Source organism: Aquarana catesbeiana, linkage group LG07, assembly GCF_042186555.1.
Source record: "Aquarana catesbeiana isolate 2022-GZ linkage group LG07, ASM4218655v1, whole genome shotgun sequence".
NCBI lineage: Eukaryota > Metazoa > Chordata > Amphibia > Anura > Ranidae > Aquarana > Aquarana catesbeiana.
This window is the reverse complement of record NC_133330.1, coordinates 239,686,075-239,712,222: the sequence shown is the minus strand read 5'-3', so window position 1 is coordinate 239,712,222 and position 26,148 is coordinate 239,686,075. Positions and strand designations below refer to the sequence as shown.

The 26,148-nt window shown below is 41.1% G+C and overlaps 1 protein-coding gene across 2 annotated transcripts in view; it reads left to right on the top strand.

Annotated features, from left to right (window-relative positions):
* BTBD8 (BTB domain containing 8) overlaps positions 1-26,148 on the top strand; it is a 159,775-nt gene that overhangs the window by 113,873 nt on the left and 19,754 nt on the right. For both annotated transcript variants that reach the window (XM_073593149.1, XM_073593150.1), the window contains 4 exons: positions 7,082-7,211; positions 8,434-8,495; positions 10,786-11,422; positions 15,337-15,424. In XM_073593149.1, coding sequence (XP_073449250.1) covers positions 7,082-7,211; positions 8,434-8,495; positions 10,786-11,422; positions 15,337-15,424 — 917 coding nt within the window. The remainder of the gene's footprint in view (positions 1-7,081; positions 7,212-8,433; positions 8,496-10,785; positions 11,423-15,336; positions 15,425-26,148) is intronic.

Sequence of the window (26,148 nt, the reverse complement as noted above, 5' to 3'; positions counted from 1 at the left end):
TAGTCCCATTTTAGTCTTTTGACTAAAATGCCATTTTAGTTTTAGTCATCTCAATTGTTTTCGTTTTAGTCATATTTTAGTCAACTAAAATAGTATTCATTTAGTCGACTAAAATGTTTTAGTTGATGAAATTAACACTGGTACAGAGAGGGGAGAGAGGAACCAGACGTGACACCGGTTTGTTTACAAGTGATCGCTCCGTGAAATCACGTGGTAAACGGCCGCTGTCAGCGGATATTTACCATGATGCGGACCCGCCGGTCACGGATACTCCCGTGTGTGCGCGCGATTCTGGGAGGACGTCAGTGTATGCCCTCCCAGAGTTCTCAAGCCGTGCTGTAGCCGTCATTCGGCTATGGCCCGGTGGTTAAGAACCAAAACAAGACTCTGAGAAACTAAAGGCACTTGGTTCACACAGGAGCAGTGCAGGAAACTGCATGTGATTTGGACAAGAATCTCACCGCATTCCTGTTTAATTCACATTCCTGCATGTGATTTACATGCAGTTCTTTGCAGTGTGACTTGAGCCAGTTCCTTTTGTATGGGCTCAAATCGCACCTCACTGCAGGTATCTGTTTTGGTATTGGAGTATTTGCATGAGTACAAGTACTCATGCAAATGCATAATATCGGCACCAATACCGTTAATTGTGTCGGTGCAACTCTAGCAGCAATACTTCGAAAAATAAAAATGTAATATATTGCAGCTTACCAATCCATAGATGTGGTTGCTGCATTTTGTGTTTTTTTTTTTTTTTGGCTTTTTTCCCATTATTTTACCTGGTGATCCTGCTAGTAACACACTTCCTGTTTTAGGGTGTCTGCATTCTGGATGAAGCAATGTCAGTGTGGGGACAGGGTAGTTTTTAGATGGACTAGACTAAGAAAAGGAAGCTGAACTCCAGCTAATACGTTATAGGCAGTTACAGCAAAGGTTTTTTTTTTTGTTTTGTTTTCCTTTTTGGTATAAAGGTTGTACATGAATAAAAACTGACCATTGTAACCATTTTGGTGGATGTTTGGTTGTCCCTTCACTTTTGCTGGTTGAGACCGACAATTCCATAAAGTAGCAGTTCCCCCTATTGGTGGCTATCTGTCCTGGTCTGGACCACTAGGTTGATCCTCGGTGCCCTTGTCTTAATGGTGACAATTCCATATTTCACTTAGCCCTTGCTTCATCCAGTCTAGATTCGGGCATCGATTCCTTCAGATACACTTTTGTAGAATTATCTCCATCTGTTGTACCTCTCAGTGGCTGTTGTCCACCCCTTTGTTAAACTGCTTTTGGTCATTGTGACTGTTTAAGAATTCCCTCCATGCATGAAAAGGAAAGTATTATTTTTGTACTTGCTATGCTTGAGGTGATTGTAGCCATATTAGTGCACTTGCAACAGAACCAAACTTAAAGCATGTTACCGCTTCCAATACTGGAAAGTGGGGATCACAAGCTGCACTCTGGTGTATACTTCAGGTTTTATTGCCATACTTGTGTCATGATCTTACAGGTGAGAACCCTGTGATCGACACATGGTAGCCTGCTGGCAGTGTTTACATCAGTAGCATGCAAGTTCTGCGCTGTAGACTGAACCCCTCCCAAGTGCATATCAAAAGAAAAGTCATCGGAACTGGCCTTTTTCTTGACTGTAGTTTTTAGGGGTTTTAAATGATATATTTGTTTTTAATAAACTAGTAATTAAGGTGTCCCAAAACCCTTTAAAACTATTTTTATATGGATGGTCAGCCAATGCAGCATTTAAAAAAAAACATAATCCTTTAAGACAAATCAATATAATTGTCCCAGTTGGCTTTATTCAGTGCCATGTACCCTTGTCCCGTGACATCTAGAGGTTGCTCCTAACTGCACTGGAAGATGGGGCTGCCAGCACCACTGTAGGAACTACCTGCAGATAACACTGCAGCAGTGATCTCCATTCTTTTACAATAGCAAATTGCTGCTGCCAATCACTCTTGGGTAAATGCCCTCAACCCTTGCAGTGTGTCACAGATAGGCAGATAGTGGGAAGAAGCCCTGCAAGTGAGGCATTGTCACCCAACGTGCTGAAGCTGCCCCTCAAGCCAACAAAATAGTCATGTGGGGTTGCTTTCAGAGGGTTAATTAGGCAGTGGATTGCTTCCTCATGGGTACTGGTGAAGCATGTGCAATTAGAGTGGCAACGCAACAGCCAGTGGATTGGCTGTTATAGCACAGATAATAGGAAAGCCCTTGAAAATGGCAGGATCAACCAGGTAATTGCTAATTATGCAAAATATACAGAGAGCCTACCTTAAAGAAGAACTTCATTAAAATAGTCAGGGACTGCTTAGCAACCAGCAACTGTTAAGACAGTGAACACTTTGATGATAAGTATGTAATGTCGTGTGTGTGTGTGTGTATATAGTGCAGGAGTCTGTAAGGCAGAGTGCAAGGGCCAGGAGTACTGCAGTGAGTTCAGACTAGGAATACATAACAGAGTGCAGAGGTCAGGGGTGCGTAATGCAGAGTGCTGCAGTCAGTGTTGGGTTTGGGAGTACATAACAAACAGAGCAGGGGTCAGGAGTAAATAATGCACAGAATGCAGAGTGTAGAAGTGTGTAATACATAGTAGGGGTCAGGAGTCCGGTATGTGTAAAGCACAGTGTAGGGGTCAAGAGTCCAAAATCCCCCTCCCCAATTTATTTCACTCTTTCAGCAAAAATCAATACTTCCCCACTCCAAATAAAATACAGCACTAATCTGCATGCTCACCTCAATCCTTTCTCCCAACAGAAATTTCCTCTCTTCCGCTACCAGCACAAATCCTGACCCCTGCCCTCCAAATCCCCCTCCCAGCACAAATCTCCCACTTTTTTAGCACAAATCCCCACTTCTAGCACAAATACCCCCCTCGCTGCACAATTGCAGTGGAGGATTGGATGTACACACAGCACAAAATATCCCCCCACCCTTCAATCACTCTTCCAAGATGAAATCCTTCACCACTAGCACAAATCTTTGTTAGCTGCACCCCCACCCTCCAGATTATTGTCTCCCTCCTTCCAAGCTCCTCCTCCTGTTGTGTCATGATACATGACAGAGCTGAGGAGGAACCTAGGGGAAGCTTCTCTTGGCTCCGAAATGTATTCTTTTGACAGGCAACCAAAAATGAGATGCCAGCTTCTGCAGAGGGATGATTGCGGATACAGGCTCACCCCACAGAAGATGCAGGGCATGTATCCTGGGTGCCCAATGCTAGCACCCCCCCCCAGTGAGGTACTTTAGTGGAGCCAAGTGCCAGAACTTGTTCTCGCACTGGGCCCTGTGAGTTTCCCTAGTCTTCAGGACAAATATCAATCGGTAGATAAACAGGACCTTAAAGAAGAACTCACTGCAGCTGGAAATATCCCAGGGTACCCTGTGTACCATTGCCCTTATCCCCATTAAAACTTGTGCTGTGGTTTGGAAATAAAATTCTATTTTTTATTACTGTCTGTGCTGGCTGTAGCTCCATCCCAGGCAGAAGCCCAAGTTATGGGTGTTCCTTGCCATGAATCCTGGTGTCTCCTCTGCTTCATTTGTTACAAATAAAAGGTTGAGTCTACAACCTCCCACAGCCCCCTCCCCATTCACCGCCATGTACTACTGGAGTCCCCTCCCCTCTGAACTAGCTGGGGAGATTGCAGGCTCTGTCTTTTAATAGTAGCAGAGGAAGCTTGGCTACAGAATGAGAAGGGTCTGTGGGACGTTGCGGGCTTAGCCTTTTATTTGTACAAATGGTGCACAGGAGGCACACCGATGCATAGAAAGGAGGGCTGCAGATGTTCTGTCTGTAGCATTTGGAGGAGGCAGGGGCTGTGCAGGCTCTGTGTCTGCACTGCCTCCTGTGCTCTGTGCAGTCAGATGCCCATCTCCTTTGTCCAGCATTGTTGGATGGGGATTGGAGGGCCTAGCTATCCAAACCACAGCACTAATTTTAATGGGGACAAGTGCTATGTGCACATCGACCCCTGTTGAATTTAACCTGCCTTTTATTGCCTTCTGATGAGACTTCTTTAACCACTACAATACTGGGCACTTTCACCCCCTTCCTTTCCAGGCCAATTTTCAGCTTTCAGCGCTCTTGCAATTTCAATAAGAATTGCACGGTCATGCAACACTGTACCCAAATTAAATTTTTATCATTTTGTTCACACAAGTAGAGCTTTCTTTTGGTGGTATTTATTCACAAATCAACTTTTTTTATTTTTTGCGATATAAGCGAAAAAAGAGTGGAAATTTAAAAAAAATACAATAAAATCTAACTTTGTCATAAATTTAAGCCAAAATGTATTCTGCTAGATGTCTTTGGTAAAAAAAAAGTGTATAATAATTGGTTTGTGTGATCACGGACATATGTGTGCAGATGATCATTGGGACATATGATTTTAGCGTTGCGTATGTGGGGACAGGTGTTTTTACTGTGAGGGGACATGTGTGTGGGGACACTGGGCCGGTGATCAGTTTGTACAAAGCTGTAAAAACAGCTCATGCTCACTGATCACCGGCTGGCTGCAGCAATCTGCTCTCCTCTCCTCACTGACGACTTCCGTGTGAGGAGAAGAGAGTCGATCGCCTAGCAACCAGCTCTCTATTTACATTACATGACGGCTCTGATTGGACACAGCCGTCATGTGATCAGGAGGGCCGATCGGAGATGCGCCGTGTCAGGGTGACATGAGCGCATCGGGATCGCGCCGCTGCAAGGTAATGCGCGTGCGCGCGGTCCCCCTCCTTCTGAGGGACGTTCCTGAACGTCCACTCAGAAGGAGGAAGCGCCCAGCCGGTCGTATATGTGCAGTGGCTGGGAGGGAAGTGGTTAATGAACATGGAAATGACAACTTTACTTCCAAGTTGGTAGTTTAGTTTTAGTTTCCTACATTTTTCCTATGGCCACTTACCCTTCAAGTGTGATATTCTGGCAGCTTGTAGAGAATATAACTGTTGTCCATAGGGGATACATCCATTAATATAGTGGCCTGTGTACAGAGTTTCATGATAAGTTGGCTGAGACTTTCAACCAGCTCCCCCGTCTGTGCTAGGTCCAGAATGGCAGCAACTGTGGTGCAGTTTGCTATTTTACACTGACTCTAAATTTGTGCTTCTGATCATTTTTGTAAGGTAGTTTGTTTGTTTTATGTTTTATACGTGTGTGTGTAAGGCCTCTTGCACCTGGGCAAAAAAATGGTACAGATTGGCTTTTTTTTTTTTTTTCTTTTGGTATGTGAAAATGCATTCAGTTTCTTAAAGATTTTTAATGCCATTATAGCATTTTAGAGCTGTGGATTTTTTTTTTTTAAGATGCCCGGAAATTATGGGTCTGGCCCTATTATGTATAATTACGCCCCTGTAAGAATAAATAAAGGTACTACAGCATTTCAGGAGAGAAAATAATGCAATACTGCCCTTCAGAAGGATAGACCAGTTTTACACCATGCTATACCGTGCACTATTGCAATACTGTGTGTTTTGGTGCCATTTATTTTAAATGGCACCTAAATGTAGTAAAACACAGTTTCAGTGCATCTGTGTTGCAGTTCACATGGTAGTACTCTACCGTGCATTTTGGTGCGCTCCATTGGAAGATTTAGTATAGGTGTGATTTTTAGTCCATTGTGGTGCATTGTCAGACCATATAAATTAATGGACTGCCTGAACACAACGCGTGGCTTCCGACTTACAATTGCGTAGGGAGTCAAAATTGTTCATCCAACATGGCTATCAACCTTTGCATTCCATTAGCTAATGATGTAATGACTGATTTAATACTTTGGTCCTCAGTCCCTACATGTCCTCTGTCACCACTAGGCCAAAACAGGCATCCCTTTACTAAATCACAAATAGTTTTTTGTACAGTGTCATTTGAATGGCACGGCTAACAGATGTCTTTGTACAGCACAGACTGCAATGCAGACAAATCTAACAGCAGATAATGTATGACAAGCTGCAGCCATGAGGAAGGCACTGCAGGTTGTGTCCATTAATAAAACCGTCACAGCTGATCTTGAGAATAATCACGTTAGGCAGTCTGAAAAAAACAATTTATTTTTTGATATTGTTGCATATCTAAACTAAATAATAAAAACAATCTGTTTTCTCATTTCAAAAATATTTTCAACTTCTTGAGGCAAACACATCTGAGTAAGCAATATCCTTCTACATCATACAATATTACCATAATATAGAATACACTCATCTGCAATGAGTCACCTGTTCTTTGCTAGATTGCTAAACTGCTAACTATTCTCAAGAGATGGATACCTTCCTGTTTTCTGTAAGCTAGGTGATGGAAGGCTTTCCCTTTAAGCATCCTGCATGACTAGATTGCTGCCGGCTCTGCAGAGACGTGGTAAATAGTTCTGCAGTTAACCACTTCTGCCCTGCTGCATTGTAACAAATCGCTACAACAGACCAAAGCCTCCCATAATAAAGAGATTAAGGGATTTATGAAAGACCATTAGAACAAGACACTCTTGCTGCGCAATGATCATATTAAATCACATGACCTACATGTGTAACATTTACCTGACTTTAATATTCAGTTGCCTGCTTGTATGATAAAATAACAAAAAAAGTGGGCTGCTTTGTGAAATGCTGTTTTTTAAAAAAAAAGTATTCTTTTGGAGATTTAAGTGCTACTTTGAAAGCGAGCTCTGTTTAATTAGTTACTATGCAAATATGATGAGAAGGCGTAGTGGGCGAACCTGTAATAACATACACGAAACAAACAGAAGAGCTGACGGCATAATCACATTCATAGTTGCTCCCAGGAGTATTTGACTTTGCAGGCAGCCGGTAGATTGACATCAGAGAAGAAGCCAGTGTGTTTAAGATGGCGTTTCCACCGTCTGTCACAAAGCAGCTTCATATCCATGCTGCCTGTATAATCTAATGCTGCAGAACTGAAAGCCATTCGTAATGCTCCCTCCAGTAGGCAGTCATACTGTCTGTGTGATGACATCACTGACAAAGCTTAGGGAGTAAGTCGATTCTGAGAGTGAGGAATATAATGACTGGTTGCCATGGAAATGTTCTGCTGAACAGCTGCTGATTTGTTGCTTGAACATAGGTTTTTACGTGCAAGATCCAAGCTCTGCGTGATAAGCTGTGGAGCTTCCTGGTCCAGTCTTTTTATGCTGTACGGCACACGGAGGGCTGGAAATTGATGAGGCCGGGCGATCAGGACAAAATACAAGCAGGTACGTCTGCACATTCCATTTCTACATGATTATAGAGTTCAGAATATGTACTGATGTTGTGCTCCGATTCATTCCTTTGTCAAGGTTCAGTCTTTATTAAATAGTATTTGCATGAAATATTTTTTGATATGCTTTTCCTAGTTGAGTTATAATGAGATCAAGAATTGCCATAAATTTCATGCTTATTTGCACTCAGATGAAAGAAACCCATGCTACAGTAATTATCTGCCCCCTGATCAAAGTGTTTGTTTGGTGTGGTCTGCATGATGTCAGCTTATCTGGCTTTGCAGAGAAATGTATACCTTTTTCCACATGATTTAAATGAGGGGAAACTATGGAGGAAGAAAGGTTATGCATCATAAATATTGAATTCAGAGCTACTACTAACTGCTCAAATATGAAGCATTAGCAAATTCAGACCCGTTTACTGCCAGTATCAATTATGCTCTTTTATGTTCCTTGAGAAAGACCTACTAGCGCACACAAATAGCTACGTGCAGATTCAGTTGTTGCTTTTGTTATTTTTTTTATGCATAGGTAGTAATGGCATGTGCAAGTCTGTTGGTGAGATAGCTTTTCATTGAACAATAACTCACATTCTCAAGTGCAGGCTAGTAGTGTCACACACTAATAGTAATTGACCACTGTCAACGTCTGAATTAAACCAATAGAATTGCAGGTCATCCACAAAATCATTTGGACGCATGTTTTCTCATACATAATGCAAAACAGCTGATCATCTTTGTGCATACCACACCAGCACTGTTCATGAAACCTTTTTATAATTGCTTTTAAAGCAGCTTCATTTTTTTAATTATTTACATGCAGTGCTCATTAGGAAAAGCTTTCATAAATCAGCGCTTGTGCATTAACACTTCCCATTTTCTATGCATGTATTTCCCAGAAGAAGTCTTGCCCTTAATCCAGTATAGTAAAACACTGCTACTGCAGTGGAGGCTGCTTCTGTATGACTGACTCCTTCACTGGAGTGGTGGTGGGGGGGGGGGTCTGTTTGCAGCATATTAGGAAGAAAAAAAACAGGTGCACCATTTTCTGGCAGCTGGCTTTTCATAGTAAATTTCTAAAGGACAGTTGCTTCAAACAATCACATGCATCCTTTTTTCATTCTGGTTCTGCTACACCATGAACCATGTTGTTCATAATTTGCCATATATTGCGGTTTGTTTTTTAATAACCCATTAGGTATATTTTTACTTTCCAGCTGCCTTTGACAAAGGGGATGATCGAAGACTTGCAAAGAAGCCCACATTTACTAGTTCCCAGGTAAATCTGAACTATATTTAGTTATGTATTGGTGAATAATGTTGTATAGATAAAGATGATTTACTGTTATGTAGACAGGTCTAGGCTAAAAATAACACTCAGTTTGTATTGAAAATGGTTATATTGTCCAAATTATTTGCAGTATACAGGCTGTGATGGTAAATTCATTAATTTTTTAATAAGAGATGTGTAATTTAGAGTGAACAAATGCCGTAATTTCTTGATGCTGTCCCCAGATTGCTATGACTTCTATAAATAGCCCCTTATGTAAATGCCAGTAACTTCCCACAAGTCACTGCATCATTAACTAGCTTCCAGATTTGATTCATTCAAGAGGAAAAAGCACAACCAATGTATCCAATAGGACAGTGAAGTATCTTAGGGCAGTTTGTTTATTTCTGTTGATATACTGGCAGCATCCCTCTACAGCTTGAGATGCACTCCCAGGTAATGCTGTAGGTAATATGGGGGACACACTTAATTACTACAATACAGAATGCCCCAAAGCTCAATATACATAATGTAGTAATGCATTTTGGAATAGAGGATCATGTTCCCCAATCACACAAAGAAATGACTAAAAGTGTCATTTTGCGATTTAGATGGAGACATGATTGGCATGACTGGTGGCTGTTTTTTTATTTATTTTTTAATATTTGCAGAAGGTTGGTATTTGAATGAGAAACTCCTGTATTTAGATATTTTAGATTTATTTACAGTTTACCTTTTTGGGTTATTTTTCAGATGCTTTATCATAACCTGCAATAACATGAGTAATAGCACACATACACAGTTTGGCTTAATGGTGTTTCAGAATAACATTGCTGTGCATCTTTGGGTTAAAGAAACAGAGCTGTTTCAATTCCACTTGACATTTTTTGTTACACTGCTTGAGCAAAAGGATTTAATGTATCGCATGGCCATGTGAATGAGTGGCTTATGAGAGGAGGTGTAGATTGCGCTGGACTGACTCGAACAGTCACTGCTGTAAGGTGTGCAAGGTGTGGGCAGATAGGAAGAGTTTTTTTCCCCAGAGGTTCGTGCCTGGTTTAAAGAAAGGGTGGTGGGTGGGCCCTGTTGGGGCCTGGGCTGCTACCTTGGGGTACAGCCTTATGGTCGACTCCACGTATGTTTGGTAAGAAGTGAAAGTAAAGGAGCGCCCAGTATCCAGTAAATGCAGGTAAGACATTTATTTAAAATTACAGCAATAAAATGAGGCCAACGTGTTTCGGGGGGGACTAAGGACTCCCCCTTCATTAGGGCTGCTGTTGAGAGTTAAAGAATGGTCCTGTTGGGGATTGCCTTTGGCACATCTATCGGTCCAATCTTCATAGTACAATCACTTTACATTTGTTCTTATGAAACTGTTTTTTAAGTCTGTGGGTAAGCAGCACAGCTAAAGTGTGTTTTTTTTAAAATGTATTTTATTTAGATGTTAAAACTAAATCAGCTGCCCAGCACCCAGAACTGCATGTCTGGGGCGTTGATCAATAAGAATTCTGCTCACTCCTGGTGCAACAGTGAATGGACTGATAAAAGCCCAGGCGCCGGATGCAATTTCTGGTCACCATGGCACCTGGGATTTGTCGAGCCCTGCCCTAAAACAGCATCTATGGATGCTTGTACTAATACACATTAGTATGCATGAGAGCTCTTCCTAAATAGTTACAATAGCAAAAGTCACTTATTGGCCTTCAAGCCCTAAATTGCCTACTTCAGAAAAGTCTAAAGCATATCTATAACAAAGCTTGACTGTATAACACAGATTAGTTTGCACAATTTTAATGTGGTAATCCAATGGTTAAAAAAAAAAAAGTACCTATAGCTTGCAAGGTATTCTGCCTTCTCGGCATACTTTTCTGAACAGTGGGGCTGAATGCTGCACCTGTACCTCCTGGGCGCACTAAAACCTTGTGCTTCGGCGCATAGGGGATAGACTCCCCATGTTATTGAGGCTATAGGGTTATTGGGTAGGAATTGTATTAAGAACATTGCAAACAACACAAAGTTGTCACAGAGACAAGAGGTAGGTTAACTAATTAATGGGTAAACCTGTTCTGGTAAAACCAGAGGGAAATCGTCTTATTTACTGCTGTGTGCCTGGTATAGGGAGTAAAGAGATAGCCCCCTAGATTACAAAAAAAATAAAAAATGACGGCGTCTTAACCACTATCTACTATATCCAAAAAAGTTTTTGAATTCCCACTTAATATGTATTGTATCTCATTTTTGAAAAAAAAAAAAAACTCATGATTTTGCATTGCTTGGATCCCATTTTTATTTTTTGCAGCAAAGTCGACCTAAATTTGTGAAGTCAAAAGAAGAACGATCAGAGGAAAGCAAGAGATATTCAGACAGTAATATTGCTCAGAGGAAGATGAAATCTGATTCATTGAGTGCTTCTGGACATACAACAAATTTAACTAGAAGTTCCTCTGGAAAGGGAAAAGATGATGACTTAAAGGGAAAGGATGGCAAGAAAGTGACCAGCAAATTATCTAAAGACCCAAAACAAGCAGAAAAGGCCACTACAACGAGACCAAAACTCATTGTGAAGACCAAATTGGAAAACGGTGACCATGCAAAGACTGATGGTTGTGCTTCCAAAGGTGATTCTGCCAGTAATCCAAAGCCAGAATCTGGAAGAACAGGTGCTAGGCCCAAAGCAACAAATGGGAGTGTTAATCCAACACCTAAAGTAAAGACACTGAAGAAAACTGTCAAAGATCCTGCTTCACCTGTGACAGGTACATTGCCAAGTTTAAAATCTGCAAACCTCAATGGTGAACTTTCCAACGCTGCTTCATCTCCAGGTGAGCAGAATGTTGACCGGCCATCTGATAAGCAGTCAAATTCTACAGCAGGCTCACCACAATTTATGAAGATGTTGAAAACGAATCCAGATTGTTCCAAAGAGATAGCTGCAGGTGAGCATCCATACCTAAAGGTTCTGATGTCTTGTTTATTTCAGTGTGGTAAAAGACTTCTTTGTATGGATAAACCTGTAAAGTATTCCACATCTTCATCAAGGACACTATAATCTGTGTCCCTGTGCACAAGGCCAAAGGTCCATAAAGACATGGATTGACATGTTTGTTGTGAAAGGTGAAAGACCTCAGCATTGTTTGACAAGTTTGGTGTGGAGGTACTCGAGTGGCCTCGACCTTGTTGAACACTCTTGGGATAAAATTGAATTCCGTTTGAGCCAGGTCTTCTTGTCCTGCATTAGTACTTGACCACAGAAATGCTCTTTTGGCTGAAGAAGCACAAGTGTAGGCTGTTATAGCTAAATGAGAGGCCAACACCATATTTAAAGCTGATAGTTTTGGAATGAGATGTCCATCTAGCTCACATAGGTGTGAAAATCACGTGTACACAAACTTTTGGTAATATAGTATAGAAAGTTGAACAAAATTCTGTACTGCTGTTATACAAAAACAGTCAAAATGAAGGAAAGTAAAAGATGCTTACTTAACTCCGGATCATATGACACGCCAGGTCGCAAGTCTTTTATTTTCTATACTGTAGGATGGTCCACGTCACTGTCTGGATGACATGGAAAATTCCTATTCGCTGTCAAATGGCGTAGACCTCTCAGGATCAAAAAAACTTCAGTTGGATAATATCATGAGGCAACTGGTTAGCACAGACTGCAGTCCTGGATCCACCAGTAGTAACCTCCAAAAACAATGCTAGCGAGGGACACAAATGTCAGAGGTAAGGGAGTATTAAAAAAAGACTTACAGTGGTATTTATCTTTTTTTAAATACTCTGTAACTGAGTAAGAGGGTGGTGGTAATAGGAGTTGGGAGAGCTTTTTTAACTGAATCAGGATGACCAACAAACTTTACCTATGATACTTTTTGAATAACTCAGCAGATGCTTGATGCTTTTTAGACTACTGTGAGTAGCAGTAGCTTGTCTTTGTCCATAGCAGTTTACAGCTAACCCTTATTCAAAATGAAGCCCAGAGTTTTGTATTTCAGATGGGTAAAATTCTCTCCTGCTGCAGTCACACACACTTAATTCTTTTTGTACCGTATTTTTTGCACCATAAGACGCACCTAGGTTTTAGAGGAGGAAAACAAAAAAAAAATATTCTGAACCAGATGGTGTCCTAAAATATTTAATATTATACTACTACTATAGGTGGGTGGTAGAGACACAGTAATACCACCGCCCTATCAAATCCGCTTAGCTACACTATACCTGGGTGGTGGTGGACATAGCAACCTCCCCTCTTCCCAGATAAGCTCAGGGTGACAGGGCAGACACAAATACCCTTTCAGCCTCTTCTATCACAACAGCTCAGGTGACTGGGCAGTGGATAGCATGCCAGGCCACACCTCCAACCCCCTTATCACCAGCTCACCTCAGGCAGTACAATCCACAACCCCCTCTAGCTGGCTCGCTGGCTCTCAGCCTCAGATACACCCGGGCAGCAGGTAGGAAGGAGGACTGGGGACATAGTTTGCAGCAGCAGCTGCCGGTGGAAGGAGCAGGAAGTAAGACTGCACCAGACCACAGCACCGGGGGTGTTCCGGCTGAAAAAAAACAAAAAAAACAGCCAGGGCTCTTGCCGCCGCGGGATGGTGTCACATCTGGCGGGTGTCAACTGATCTGGGTGCAGAGCGCACCACCATAGCAACGACACACTGACACCCACCATGTTTTGACACCCGGGGCAGACCGCCTCCCCCCACTCCTACTTGGTATGCCCCTGCAGGGATCCGCCTCACATCCTGTCCTCTCTCCTCCACAGAGAAGCCGAGCGCCGATATTCTGATGGGGGGTGGGGGAGGCATTAGCCTGGTCAGTATTCGCTCCACAAGACGCAGGGACATTTTCCCCCATTTTTTTGGGGGGGAGGGGAGTGCATCTTATGGTGTGAAAAATACAGTATATTGTAAATGGCATTACTACTACTGCAATAATAGAGGAACAAAGGTATTGTATAAAATAGCAGTTTACACACCATGTGCATTGTGCCAAGGAACCTCTAGTTCACAAATGCTATATGCTCTGTCAGGGTTCTTTTAAATCGCAACTTTAACCTCCCATGATTAAATGGTTAATTTACAAGTGGATCATCCAAGCCCTTGATGATTTGATTGACATGTTCCCATACTCCATGTAACATTAGCCCAAATTATTGTTTTGTACAAATCAGCTGCAGTATAGTGTGAGCTTTACACTCATGTGAAATAGTGCAATAGTCATGCTTAGTGAAGTTCAAAGCTTGGGTTGATGCTAAATATGAAAAGTAAAGGAATTTAAAGGAGCCCAAAAGACATAAGGAGATGGCCAGACATGCAGGCATGGGCAGACTCTGTCAGACAGAACAACAGACAGCTTGAATGAAGCAAGAAAATTGATTATCATTTATGATTTATTGGTGAGTTTCTGATAATGTCAGTAATTGTGTCATCAGGGCCTGGGCCGAAAATGGTTGAAGACGCCAAATCCTCATGAAGACAAGATAATAGTTGGGCAATAACAATCTCTGAGCTGCTGAGCTTACTTATGCAGTGTGGCAAAAGTTCCTGGGGGGGGCCTCAACATTTGTGAGCAGTTTAGTTTTTAATCCAAAAAAATTATTGCCTGAGTTATGAGTTCTTAAATATTGCTAGCTTTATGTTGAAAAATACCAGTTCCACATTTGTGTCAATCTTTGTGAACTGATAATTCCAATAGTAAAAGTTTTTAGTATCTTCTGCATCTTAGTGAATTGACTCTATCCAGGTCCAAATTACTAAAATGTATTTATGTTAACTTAACTTTAGGTTCTACCTTTTCATAATACATTTCTCAGTGGAATGTTTGATTTACAAACCGCAATATAGCGTGGGGTGGAAGTTCACAAATATAAATATGGCATGTGTGAAATCGGTAGTATTCTTATTTTTATACATGAAGTGAACTATTAAAAGCCTTTGTTTCTTTTGAATAAATATTTTTCTCTACACCTCTTAGAAAATGAGTTCTTGCTTTTCAAAATCTGAAAAATATTTATTTTAAGAGTGATAACCTGGGTAATCATCTATGCAACATTTTCTCTGTTTCTCCATTTGGGCCTTTGCAGATGGCAATGCATATTTTATTTTAATAGGATTACAGTAGCATTGTGTGTGTGTCCGCCTTAATATCCTTCACACTGTTCCATTATGGAAAGGTATGAAATGGCTCCTGTGATAGTATTTAATACAAGAGATCGGGCTCTAATTTGATTTCTGTTACTGCTTGTCAGTCATAAATTATGTGGAAGTACAGTCTTGAGTATTTGGTCAATGGCCATCGAGGGGGAGTTTTTATTTTTTTTATTTTTTTTCAATTCTTGAAATTTGGTTTTAAGCTATGTATTGTTATTTAATAAAAAATACCCCCCCCCCCCCCCCCCCATATGCCTCTGTGCTTTTTTTTTTTTTTTTCTCTTATACTTTACCAGTCCGCTTCAACCAGCACTGTTTGTTAAAGGCATTCTCTGCGGGGTTATATGCCCACAATTATGTGGGTCAGTAACAAACAAATTGATAAAATTTGATTTGCAATCAAAACAAAAATTCTGTAGATGGAACACATAAAAGTACAGTGATGAATATGTTCATCTTTAATTCTTTGACTTCTCTCCAAAAATACATTGCTTTTTGCTAGTATATAAAATCTAGGGGATTAGTTTGCTCTATTTGAACAACACTTTGCCATAAATTCTTTGGTCATTATGAAACCATAACAAAAGTTGCATGTAATTATCCTAACATTGAAAACCACATTGCAGTTTTCCTTTTCTGGCTGATGACTGAACGTTCTAATTTCCATATAATACATTTTCTTCACGTCACAGGAGCAAAATCAAGAACTGGCACAAAGATTTCCAATGGGGTGTCTGCTAAAAGAAAGGTCAATGAAGCTGAATGTCGAGAGCCAAGCAGGTCTGTTTAAATGTGCACTTTTTGTGTATTGTCTTTAAGGTTCAAATCCAGAACAATGCAGAAAAAAAGGTTTGCTTGCATATGCCGTCTTTTTTGCTTCAGCTGCTTTTATAGATCTTCTCTGGAGTCCTATTTTTATTTACTTTTATTTTTGGGAAGTAAATATTAGATTAAGTAAGGTTATGTGGATTCGAGCAGTTCTGGGACCAAAAGACATCAAGCTGGATGTCAATGGTTAGGGTTGTCCTCCAGGCCCACAGCAGGAGAAAATGTGTGAGGAGTGGTCTCAAGAGAAGTTGACCACAGTTTGCTGTATTAAAGAGGAAGTAAACCCTAATGGGTTTACTTCCTCTCTGTTTCCCTGCAAAGGTAAAGCATAATGGGCTACTATGCATCGCATAGTAGCCCATTATGTGTCACTTACCTGAAACCGAAGCCTGTGACGTCCCCGATTTCCTCGCCGGCTGGAAGCGTCCATCTTCCTTCCGGGGGAGCGGACTCCGGCTCTGCGACTGGCCGGAGTCGCGTGACGTCACTCCCGCGCGTGTGTGCGTGGGAGCCGCCAGTCACGGCATGACCTGTACTTGGAATGGCACAGCGTGAGATCTAAAGTGCACATGCGCCGAAGAAATCCTTGTACGGGGAATTGTAAATATCTCTTAAACCGTGTAGGTTTAGGAGATATTTACAGCACCTACCGGTAAGCCTTAATATAAGCTTACCTGTAGGTAAAAGTGTGTTGTAAGGGTTTACAACCACTTTAAATTACAAGTAAAGGAAAAACTTTTTTTTTTCAGTCTTTGAGAGAGATTAGCACACCTTTCAGTTTTTATTTATCTTTGCCCCTGTCAGAGATTCACCATCTCTATTTGTCCTGTTTATTATTGTTGTCCCCAGAAAAGTAAGGAAATCTTCCAATGGGTACACTAGTTCTGGTGACCTGGGGGACCCCTAGGAATTCCCATAATTTGCAGGGATTTCCTCTCACTTCCTGTTTTGGCTATGGAACAGGAAGCAAAGGGAAATCTCCCCAATGGGACATAAACGGCCAAAATAAAAAAAAATAAAAAAAAAAACTGACAGGGATTATGACCCCCCCCTTAATCTCCAAAAAAAAAAACCTATAGATCTTGCCAATTTTGAGCTCAACTGTACAATGGAGCAGTTTACCTGCTTAAAATGATTTTGCAGCATTTCACAAGAGCTTTAAAGTAGCACTGAGCAAATGCCAGCAGTATGTATCCAAGGATCAGAACTGTTGAATTATGTGCCCAAAAAAGACCAGCAGAAGGCAACGGACATGTCACCAGCATTGCCTTTCAAGTTCCCTGATGCAAAACATTTCCCTATTACTGATTTAATATGCCATTTTATGTTAATGTGTCTCTGTGAAGAGGCAGCCTTCTTGGTAGAGGTAGGCAGGACTTTGGTTCTTCATGTCAGAGTTGTCCCCTGATGACTGGTGGGGGAATATTCAAGGAGCAGCAGAATAAATTCGGAAAGCAGAGATACATAGAACAGATAAAGCAGAAGCAGAGAGATCCTTGCACTGCAGGTTCCCAGGTACAGCTTTCTCTCCAGCAAAAAAGAACAGTGAGCAGCATAGTAGTAGTGTTCTAAACCCGATTTAGAGGCACAGCAGTACCTACTTAGATGATATCACAGATATGAGGGCCAAGCTTTTTTTTTTTTTTGCTTTTTTTTTTTTTTAAATCTGAATTTTTGTTAGATGCACAAAAATACAACAATTCTAACAAAATTGAACAGATGCAGGGGATTTAATCCCCCTAGGGAAGATCCATGAGATTTGCAAAGTAACAATACATTGATAAATAGTCAGTACTGCAGCATTAAGAGGTAGAAAGGAATTTTGCAGGTATAACATTTTGCATCAGGATTTTTGCTGAGAAGGAAATAGGAAGCAGGCTTTAAATAGTGGGTAGGAAAGAGGAAGAGGGAAGGTTTGTAGTTGGAATCAATCTAATATAGTTCTGAGTAACGGCTGAGTGACTATACATCCAGACCCTAAATAGTGAGGGAGCTTGATTAAAAAGCAGAGTCTGTAAGAATCTGTGTGGGTACCAGGAAGTAAATCATTGTAGATTGGTTGTGGTTGACTTGGGTGTCTAGCCAGGGTGCCCACACTTTCAAAAATTATATTGTGGGAAGTTCTGTTTTTTCCTAAGCTGTAGTTATGGCTTTTCTGGAATAATATAGCGGCCCCAAAAGAGATTTTTCTGATCTCTCTGGAGCCAGATTGTCTATCAGTCGCAACAAACAAATATTTTGGTAGACCTACCAAATTTGTGACTGGTTAGATCTGTGATGTAGGTTGTCAATTATTACAGTGGCATGGAGTGATTGTGGACAATTCCACACAGATAACGTACAGTATTCCCAACAATTGGGTCAATTAAGTAAAATATCAACGTCTCATTTATTAATACAATAGGCATATCCACGGAAAGAAAAACGTCTTATTTTGTTGGGTGGAAAACATTGCAAAATCGCCACAGGAAGAGGCCTGAACCTCTCAACCCCGTCATTTTATTTTGTGCTCCAAGGAACAGAAGAAAAGGAAAAAATAGTTCTAATAAAGTAGGGAAAAGAAAATAGAAGAAAGTGGTTAGGAGAGAATTATTAAAGCGCTACATAAACTGTTGGCGCTATATAAATCCTGTATAATAATAATTATGGAAAGGATCAAAAGGAGTGGGGAGGGAGGGGGAACCTGGTGGGAGAGTGACTTCTACCAACCACATATGCAATCTAAGCGTTTGCTAGAGAGCCATCTATGACCCGAGCAGAGACACCCCTTTGTCAGAATAAACGTGTTCCATAGCCTCCGTGGTTTAAAGTGCTTTTTCTGTTTGTTCTGCGCCGTAAGGATCAAGTCCTCCAATTTATTTATATCCTCTACTTTGCGCAACCAAGTCCCAATAGAGGGAAGTGTTTGCTTCTTTCAAAGTAGGGGGATGCAAGATATGGCAGCATTCAATAAATATCGCACGATTGATTTTTGGCATTGTTTCGTTGGGATTGTGGTATCGTGGAGTAAAAAGAAAGCAGGATCGTCAGGAATCCTATAGTCTGTAAATTTTTGGGTGATATTCTGGACAGTTGTCCAAAATTGTTTCAGCTTAGGGCAAGACCAAAATATATGGAGGAGCGTTCCCCTGTCCATCTGGCATTTCCAACATCTATCAATGTTGTTCAGGTAGTATTTCTGCAATAACCAAGATGTATAGTATCACCTGTTCAGGAGTTTATAATTAGACTCCTGTATTTGATGGCTTTAATGAGAATCTAAGCATATTTTGTTTTTGGAGTACCGTAAAGGATCAGTTTAGGTCTACTTCCCATTTTTGTAAAAAAAAAAAAAAAAAAAAAAGGCAGTTGTGGTTGTTCAGAGGGGAGGTAAAGCAAGGTATAGGTTTTAGATAATACTTGTGTCAGAATTCATTTGTACAAGCAGTAATCCTCAAAAGTTGTTAAGCTATGATTAAATTGGGTAGGATTTGCAATAGAATGTAAGCAGTGATGCAGTTGCAGAGCGTTCCAAAAAGAAAGTTGAAAATGGCCAGAATCACTCGTCAATGACAGACTGGAAGGCCAATGGTCCCCTTCTTAAAAAATTAGGTGCTTGGTCTTGACCCGTTTTGAGAGAGCGTCCTGAACGAACACATTCCTATTCCAGGAGGAAACGCCGGATTGCCCAATATGGGCAACAGAGGAGAGTCTTGAGTGGAGAGGGAAGCTGGGAAGACCGTCTTAAAGCATGCATGGAGCGTGGTGCCAAGTAGGGATGAGCTTTTAGCAGTAGTAGTCCTATATTTTGATGCAAGTCCTAAACACGTGGAAGAAGTTGTATTTGAGATGTCCACAATGCCAGCAAGCTGAAAAGAGGCAGGGTTTGGTTTCTTCAGTCTCTGGGGCATAAAATAAGCCCTGTGCCAAAGTTTGAATTGTATCAGTTTGTCTCTGGCAGAGACTAGAGTTTGGAAGGGTATGTCCCATGGATCGTTCCAATTCTCCTTATCCAATTTAAGGGGGGCCATTATTATTTTTGATTAAGACGAGTTAGAGAAGAAGCCTTCATAAAAATATTTTTATTGATGGTGGCGGTAGGTTTGGACACGTAGCAAGATTTCGAGGTCTGTCACAAGAACTCACAGGCTGTCTACTGAATTGAATGCTGTAAGCATAGACAACCTGCATGTATATAAATAAATAGAAGGCTGGGAGGTAGTACTCTTGCCTGCAGCATTTCATTTGGCTCCAGCCCCTAATACTAATTTTTGAAACCATATTTAGCCCAACTTTGGGGGACTTGTATAAGTAGAAAATGGTCTGGTTAGGGGTTTGCCATAGTGATATTTCGGAAGTGATATCCTGCTTTCGAGTACCATCAAACACTCACCTCCCAGGTTTTTAGCATGGTTAACATAGATGTGGTATGGGGTTTTGTGAGTTTTGCGTTCCTAAGATCGAGTGATCCAAGAGCTTTAGTATGGCAGCATCGAGCATTGGGTTGCTTGTGTCAGCATTGAGCCAAAAGTTAGTTGTTACTTGTTACATGTTTGGTGGCTACAAAGTTATAGAGATCTGGCATTACCAGGCCTCCTTTTTTTTTTTTTTTTTGAAGTGGGACTCGTGAGTGGGCTAAATTTGAATCTTTGTGGTCAGCCCTCCCAGAGAAATCTGGACAGTGTAGTAAGCATTTTAAAGAAAGAGATTGGTGAAGCAATATTGGCGAATTACAAAACGTATTATCAATTTGGCCAGTATTGTTATTAGGTTAATGTCTCCCAGGTGGCTCCATACCTTCAACTTAGTCTTTACACCATTCAGTAAGGCAATAAATTCAGCTCAACATATTCAGATGGTTTAACAGAAAATTGTATGCCCTAATAGGTGAAGTTGGAAACCCACTGAGGGTAAATTGAGGTGTATTCTGCAGCCTGCGAGACAGGGTCTACAGAAAATATAGATTTGGCCCAATTAGTCTTACATCCACAAAGCTCAGAGAATGCATTCAGGACCTGCAATGCTCCCTGTACAGAATGTGGGGTTCAGCAAAATCTTAAAGAAAAAAAAAATGCATCTGTGTACACGGCTACTATCTCTTCCAGCCAGCCAATCATCAGTTCCATAACCTGCTGAGATATCCTGAGAGCCTGGGTTCTCCGACAGTGGTGAATAGTGCTGGGGAGAGAGAGGACAGCCCTGCCTCATGCCCTTAAAAAGAAAGTAAGGTGACAATTCCCCACTCGGGCATATTGCTGCTCTTGGCTGACAGTAAATTGGCTGGATCCAATGTTTATATTATGGAAACCACATTTTCTTTAAGGCCTCCCACAATAAAGGATATTCTGCAGTGTCGAATGCTTTCTCTGTGCTCAGTAAGGCAAGTACTCTAGTGCCAGTGTTCAAATGCTTGGTCTGCAGCTTTTTTTTTTTTTTTTTTTTTTTTTTTTTTTTTTATTAAAAAGAGATATTTATTGAATTTATAAAATTACAATAAGCAAACCCCGTACATTTGTACAGAAATAAAGTGTACAATAACCAAACAATAAAATTTTTGTTTAAATCCACTCACATGTCTCATAATATTATAAACTGGGACTGGGTCGCACATAAGGTACAATATAAGCAGACATGCCATTTGTCAGAACAAAATGCACAGCAATTGTGAATATAGATGGATAGTAATTGAATTCAGAGGCCAAGGCCAAAGTCAAGGGACTCAACAAGGCATTTGCTTGGTCTGCAGCTTAGCGAATAGGCATCTTATGTTGATATCAGTGGACTAGTATGGCATTAACCCAGCCTGGTCAGGCGCTCTTAGGTTATGTATTCTGATCTAACCTTTTAAAATAATTTGGTAAGAATTTTGATGTCACGGTTTAAGTGCTGTAGGCTTGTGTAAGGCACAAGGGGGCAGGTCCTTGAGGGATTTCTAAATTATAGCAATATAGGCTTCAAAAATTGATAGGTTCAGGACAGGATGAGTTTTGGAGAAAATATGCAAATATAATTCATTTTGGTAGGAGACTATGAGAGTGATATCATTTTTTATGTTCATCATGTTTTATTTCAATAGCGTGGTGATGCTTAGTCCAAGTTGGTTGCAGCTGCTGAGGTGTTACTTGGATGTGTCCCTGTCTTGTATCTGGTGTCTCCTGGGATAGATGGGGCTATACTTGATGCCGCTATGCCTGAGTGCTTGCAGACGTCTTTGAAGGAGTGGCAGTGTTGTTGCATTTCTTGTAATCCCAGAATAGGAATATCCAGCCCTTCTCGAAGTGTAATTACTGGGTTTTTGGCTCACGGCCTGGTCATGGTCCCTATAGTTTAGAAAGCGCACCAGGAAAGGCCTAGGTGGTGCCCCTGGTACTGGGGGTTTGGGAGGCACCTGATTGTGCTCTCTTTATCATGCAAGTCAGAGGCAGGTTAGTGAGGCCTAGTAGGCTGGTTAGACATTTTTCAGTAAAGTTCAGACACTACCTTTTCTGGCATTCCCAGGACCCTCGCATTACTTATTAGGCGTTTCTTTGTGTGTTGATGGATTGAGTTTCTGAATCTCTGCAGTGTGAGCTCAGAAGACATGTCTTGTGGATAGAGAATCTATTTTCAAGGTAAGAAATGGCTCCTCTAGTGCTTGCCTCTATCCTACACAAGAGAAGAGGCCTGTGTACTGACAGATATTTTGGCGGAATCTGGTTTTATATCCAATATGGCCTCTTGAGTCAAGTGCGGAAGCTGTGACATGAGTTTGTATGGGGGTGCTTTGGTTTATGGTGATACAACAGTTCGCTCCAGGAGAGGCTTGCTGTTGGTAGGGACTCCAAACAGATTTAGCAGAGAAGGTAGGTATGTATCGGGATAATGTCAGGAATGCTGAAAATCGAAGCCCACCTGAGGCTGGCCACAGATTATGCCAAACTGCTGGCAGTGATCGTAGGACAAAAAAAAAACCAACAGGTCTCCTGCAGACTGTCCCGTGTAAGCTGTCAGCGCGTATGGGCAGACAGTTTTACACTGACAGGGAAAATCCATGAATTGCCACAATGCTCAACAGCACCATGGTAGTTCACTGAAAACTACAAGCCGACAGCCGCAAAGGCTGTCGGTACTTGTAGTTGATTCACAGAGATCTGTGAATCAGTAATGCGGCTGTGTGGGCAGAGCGTTCTCTTTGAATTGTGGCACTCTATGGGTGTAACATGTTCAGAAACGTGAACTTTAAGGACACACATTTTCCCTGCTGTATACCTTTTTAAAAAAATATATATATATTTTGATCAGAGAGTGCATGTCAGCATACAGGTGATACTCGAAAAATTAGAATATCGTGCAAAAGTTCATTTATTTCATTAATGCAATTTAAAAGGTGAAACTAATATATGAGATAGACTCATTACATGCAAAGCAAGATAGTTCAAGCCGTGATTTATCATAATTGTGGTGATTATGGCTTACAGCTCATGAAAACCCCAAATCCACAATCTCAGAAAATTAGAATATTACATGCAATCAATAAAACAAGGATTGTACATAGAACAATATCGGACCTCTGAAAAGTATAAGCATGCATATGTACTCAGTACTTGGTTTGGGCCCCTTTTGCAGCAATTACTGCCTCAATGTGGCATGGAAGCTATCAGCCTGTGGCACTGCTGAGGTGTTATGGAAGACCAGGATGCTTCAATAGCAGCCTTCAGCTCTTCTGCATTGTTCGGTCTCATGTCTCTCATCTTTCTTTTGGCAATGCCCCATAGATTCTCTATGGGGTTCAGGTCAGGCGAGTTTGCTGGCCAATCAAGCACAGTAATCCAACGGTCATTGAACCAGGTTTTTGTGCTTTTGGCAGTGTGGGCAGGTGCCAAGTCCTGCTGGAAAATTAAGTCAGCATCCCCATAGAGCTCGTCTGCGGAAGGAAGCATGAAGTGCTCCAAAATCTCCTGGTAGACTGCTGCGTTGACCCTGGACTTAATGAAGCACAGTGGACCAACACCAGCAGATGACATGGCTCCCCAAATCAACAGACTGTGGAAACTTCACACTGGACTTCAAGCAACTTGCAGTGTGTGCCTCTCCAGCCTTCCTCCATACTCTGGGTCCTTGGTTTCCAAATGAGATGCAAAATTTGCTCTCATCAGAAAAGAGGACTTTGGACCACTGAGCAACAGACCAGGTCTATTTTTCTTTAGCCCAGGTAAGATGCTTCTGATGTTGGTGGTTGTTCAGGAGTGGCTTGACAAGAGGAATACAACATTTGAAGCCCATGTCCAGGATCCGTCTGTGTGTGGTGGCTCTTGATGCACTGACTCCAGCCTCAGTCCACTCCTTGTGAAAGTCCCCAACCCTTTTGCATGGCCTTTTCCTGACAATCCTCTCCAGGCTGTGGTCATCCCTGCTGCTTGTACACCTTTTTCTTCCACACTTTTCCCTTCCACATACCTTTCTATTAATGTGCTTTGATACAGCACTTTAGGAACATCCAACTTCTTTTGCAATTAGCTTTTTGGAGGCTTTTCCTCCTTATGAAGGGTGTCAATGATGGTTTTCTGCACAACTGTCAGGTCAGCAGTCTTTCCCATGATTGTGATTCCTACTAAACCAGACTGAGAGACCATTAAAGGCTCAGGAACCCTTTGTGGGTGTTATGGCTTAATTAGCTGATTAGAGTGGGACACTTTTGAGCTTAGAATATTGCACCTTTTCACAATATTCAAATTTTCTGAGATTGTGGATTTGGGATTTTCATGAGCTGTAAGCCATAATCATCACAATTATGACAAATCACAGCTTGAACCATCTTGCTTTGCATGCAATGAGTCTATCTCATATATTAGTTTCACCTTTTAAGTTGCATTAGTGAAATAAATGAACTTTTGCACAATATTCTAATTTTTCAAGTATCACCTGTAAAGTACAAGTAACATGCAACACTTGAGTTAGTCCATATGAAACAAATAAAACTATCACATGAGCATGTGACCAAAGGACAAAACACATTAGAGGGGACCCAATTTTAACATGCCATCTGTAGACGTGTGCTAAGAAATTGATATGAGCAATAGCTATATGAACTTTTTAGTACAATACAATAACTTCCATATATAAACGGTCGTAACAAAAGGTGTGATCTGGGGCTAACTGTTTTGCCATCAATATAATGAAACCTGTAATGAAGGAAACTGAGGGAAAATAAAATAAGGGATGGGGAAATCACAAAGTGAAGAACAACATGCTGCAAGTACAGAAAAATACAGGCAGAGAGCATATGAGCTCAGAGGATTTCAGGAAAAATCAACAGGTATTTTTTTTGCACTTATCAAGTAGATAGAACAAAAAACTTTCAATCGTATATTTAGTAGACCGAAAAGGAGAAAATGTTTTTATTTTTAAGGTTTACATATTTTTTTTTTAATTTTTATATATTCACTAAAAGATACTAGATATTAGTTTATAGTTCAAGGGCACTTTAAAAGTGAGCTCATTCTGTTCATTCTATTCTGAATTGTATTTACCCAGACTCCTCTTCACCCTTGATGTATGGTAGCCATGATTGTACGGTATAGATTTTGTTGTGTTGTTTTTTTTTTTTTGTTTTTTTTTCCTTAACTGTTTTAGGCTGTTCTGATATCTTTGAACACTTGGTGATGCACACAATCTTGTCATGGATGGATGTAGTTTCCAATGCTCAGAAAAGGAAAGGTGGGGATGAAAGAAGTAGGGAACAAACACTGTGGGGGTGCCAGGACCACCAAGCATTTGTGATAAGCCAAGGTTTACTAACACATCTGTTTACGGTTTCCCTGGCAGTGTGTGTTTAGTCCCCTTAAAAATAAGATTGTTGACAAATCCGGGGTAAAGGATAAGTTCTCTTTTTATAACATGTTACACCCATATTCAGGGTGCAACATGTAACAACGTGTTATGAAAGGACCGGGCCCTGATCCCCAGCTTTGACAGCTAGCCGGGATCTTCTTGCCCGCCAGCCGCGTCACTTATTCACAGTGCTCTGTGAATAGGAAAACAGCCTTAGCAGTTGTCTGCTTGTAGTTCTCAATAAACTACCATAGAGATATAAGCGCTGTGGTAGTTCATTGATTCTTCCTGTCTAAGTGTATTGGCTTGCCCGTACGAGGTACGAGCATGTAGATATACTGACGGTCTGCAGGAGTCCTGCATGACATCAGCGATCAGCTGATCGCTGGTGCAATGCTTTACAGGCTCCTACAACCTAAAAATAATAAATGCACTTTTTTTTTTTTTACCTACAAAAAATGTGCATTTATTTTTGTAAACAGGTGAACTTATCCTTTAAGCTGGGTACACATTGATCGGCCACTTCAGCAGAAACCAGGGGAATTTTGATGTGTATAGCCTGTTCTGTTCGACAGAAGCTGATCATTAGACTAGCTTCTGTCAAATGGTCCTGCTGGAAAACCAGCATTTAATCAGTCACTGCAGCTCAGATCAGTGTATTCTGACAGGGAAGGACAGGGATTGTCTGAATACAATAGCACTGTAGGGGAGATTTCCTGCATTCACACCGCTATGTGTGGATGCAGGAATCTGAGTAGTTTTTTTTTTTTTTTTTTCAGCCCACTGGTTGAATGAAAGGAAAAAAAAAAAAGTGTGTACCCAGCTTAAAAATATCTTGATCAGGCAGTGCCAACTCCATGGCTATTGGCACTTTTAGGCCACTACTA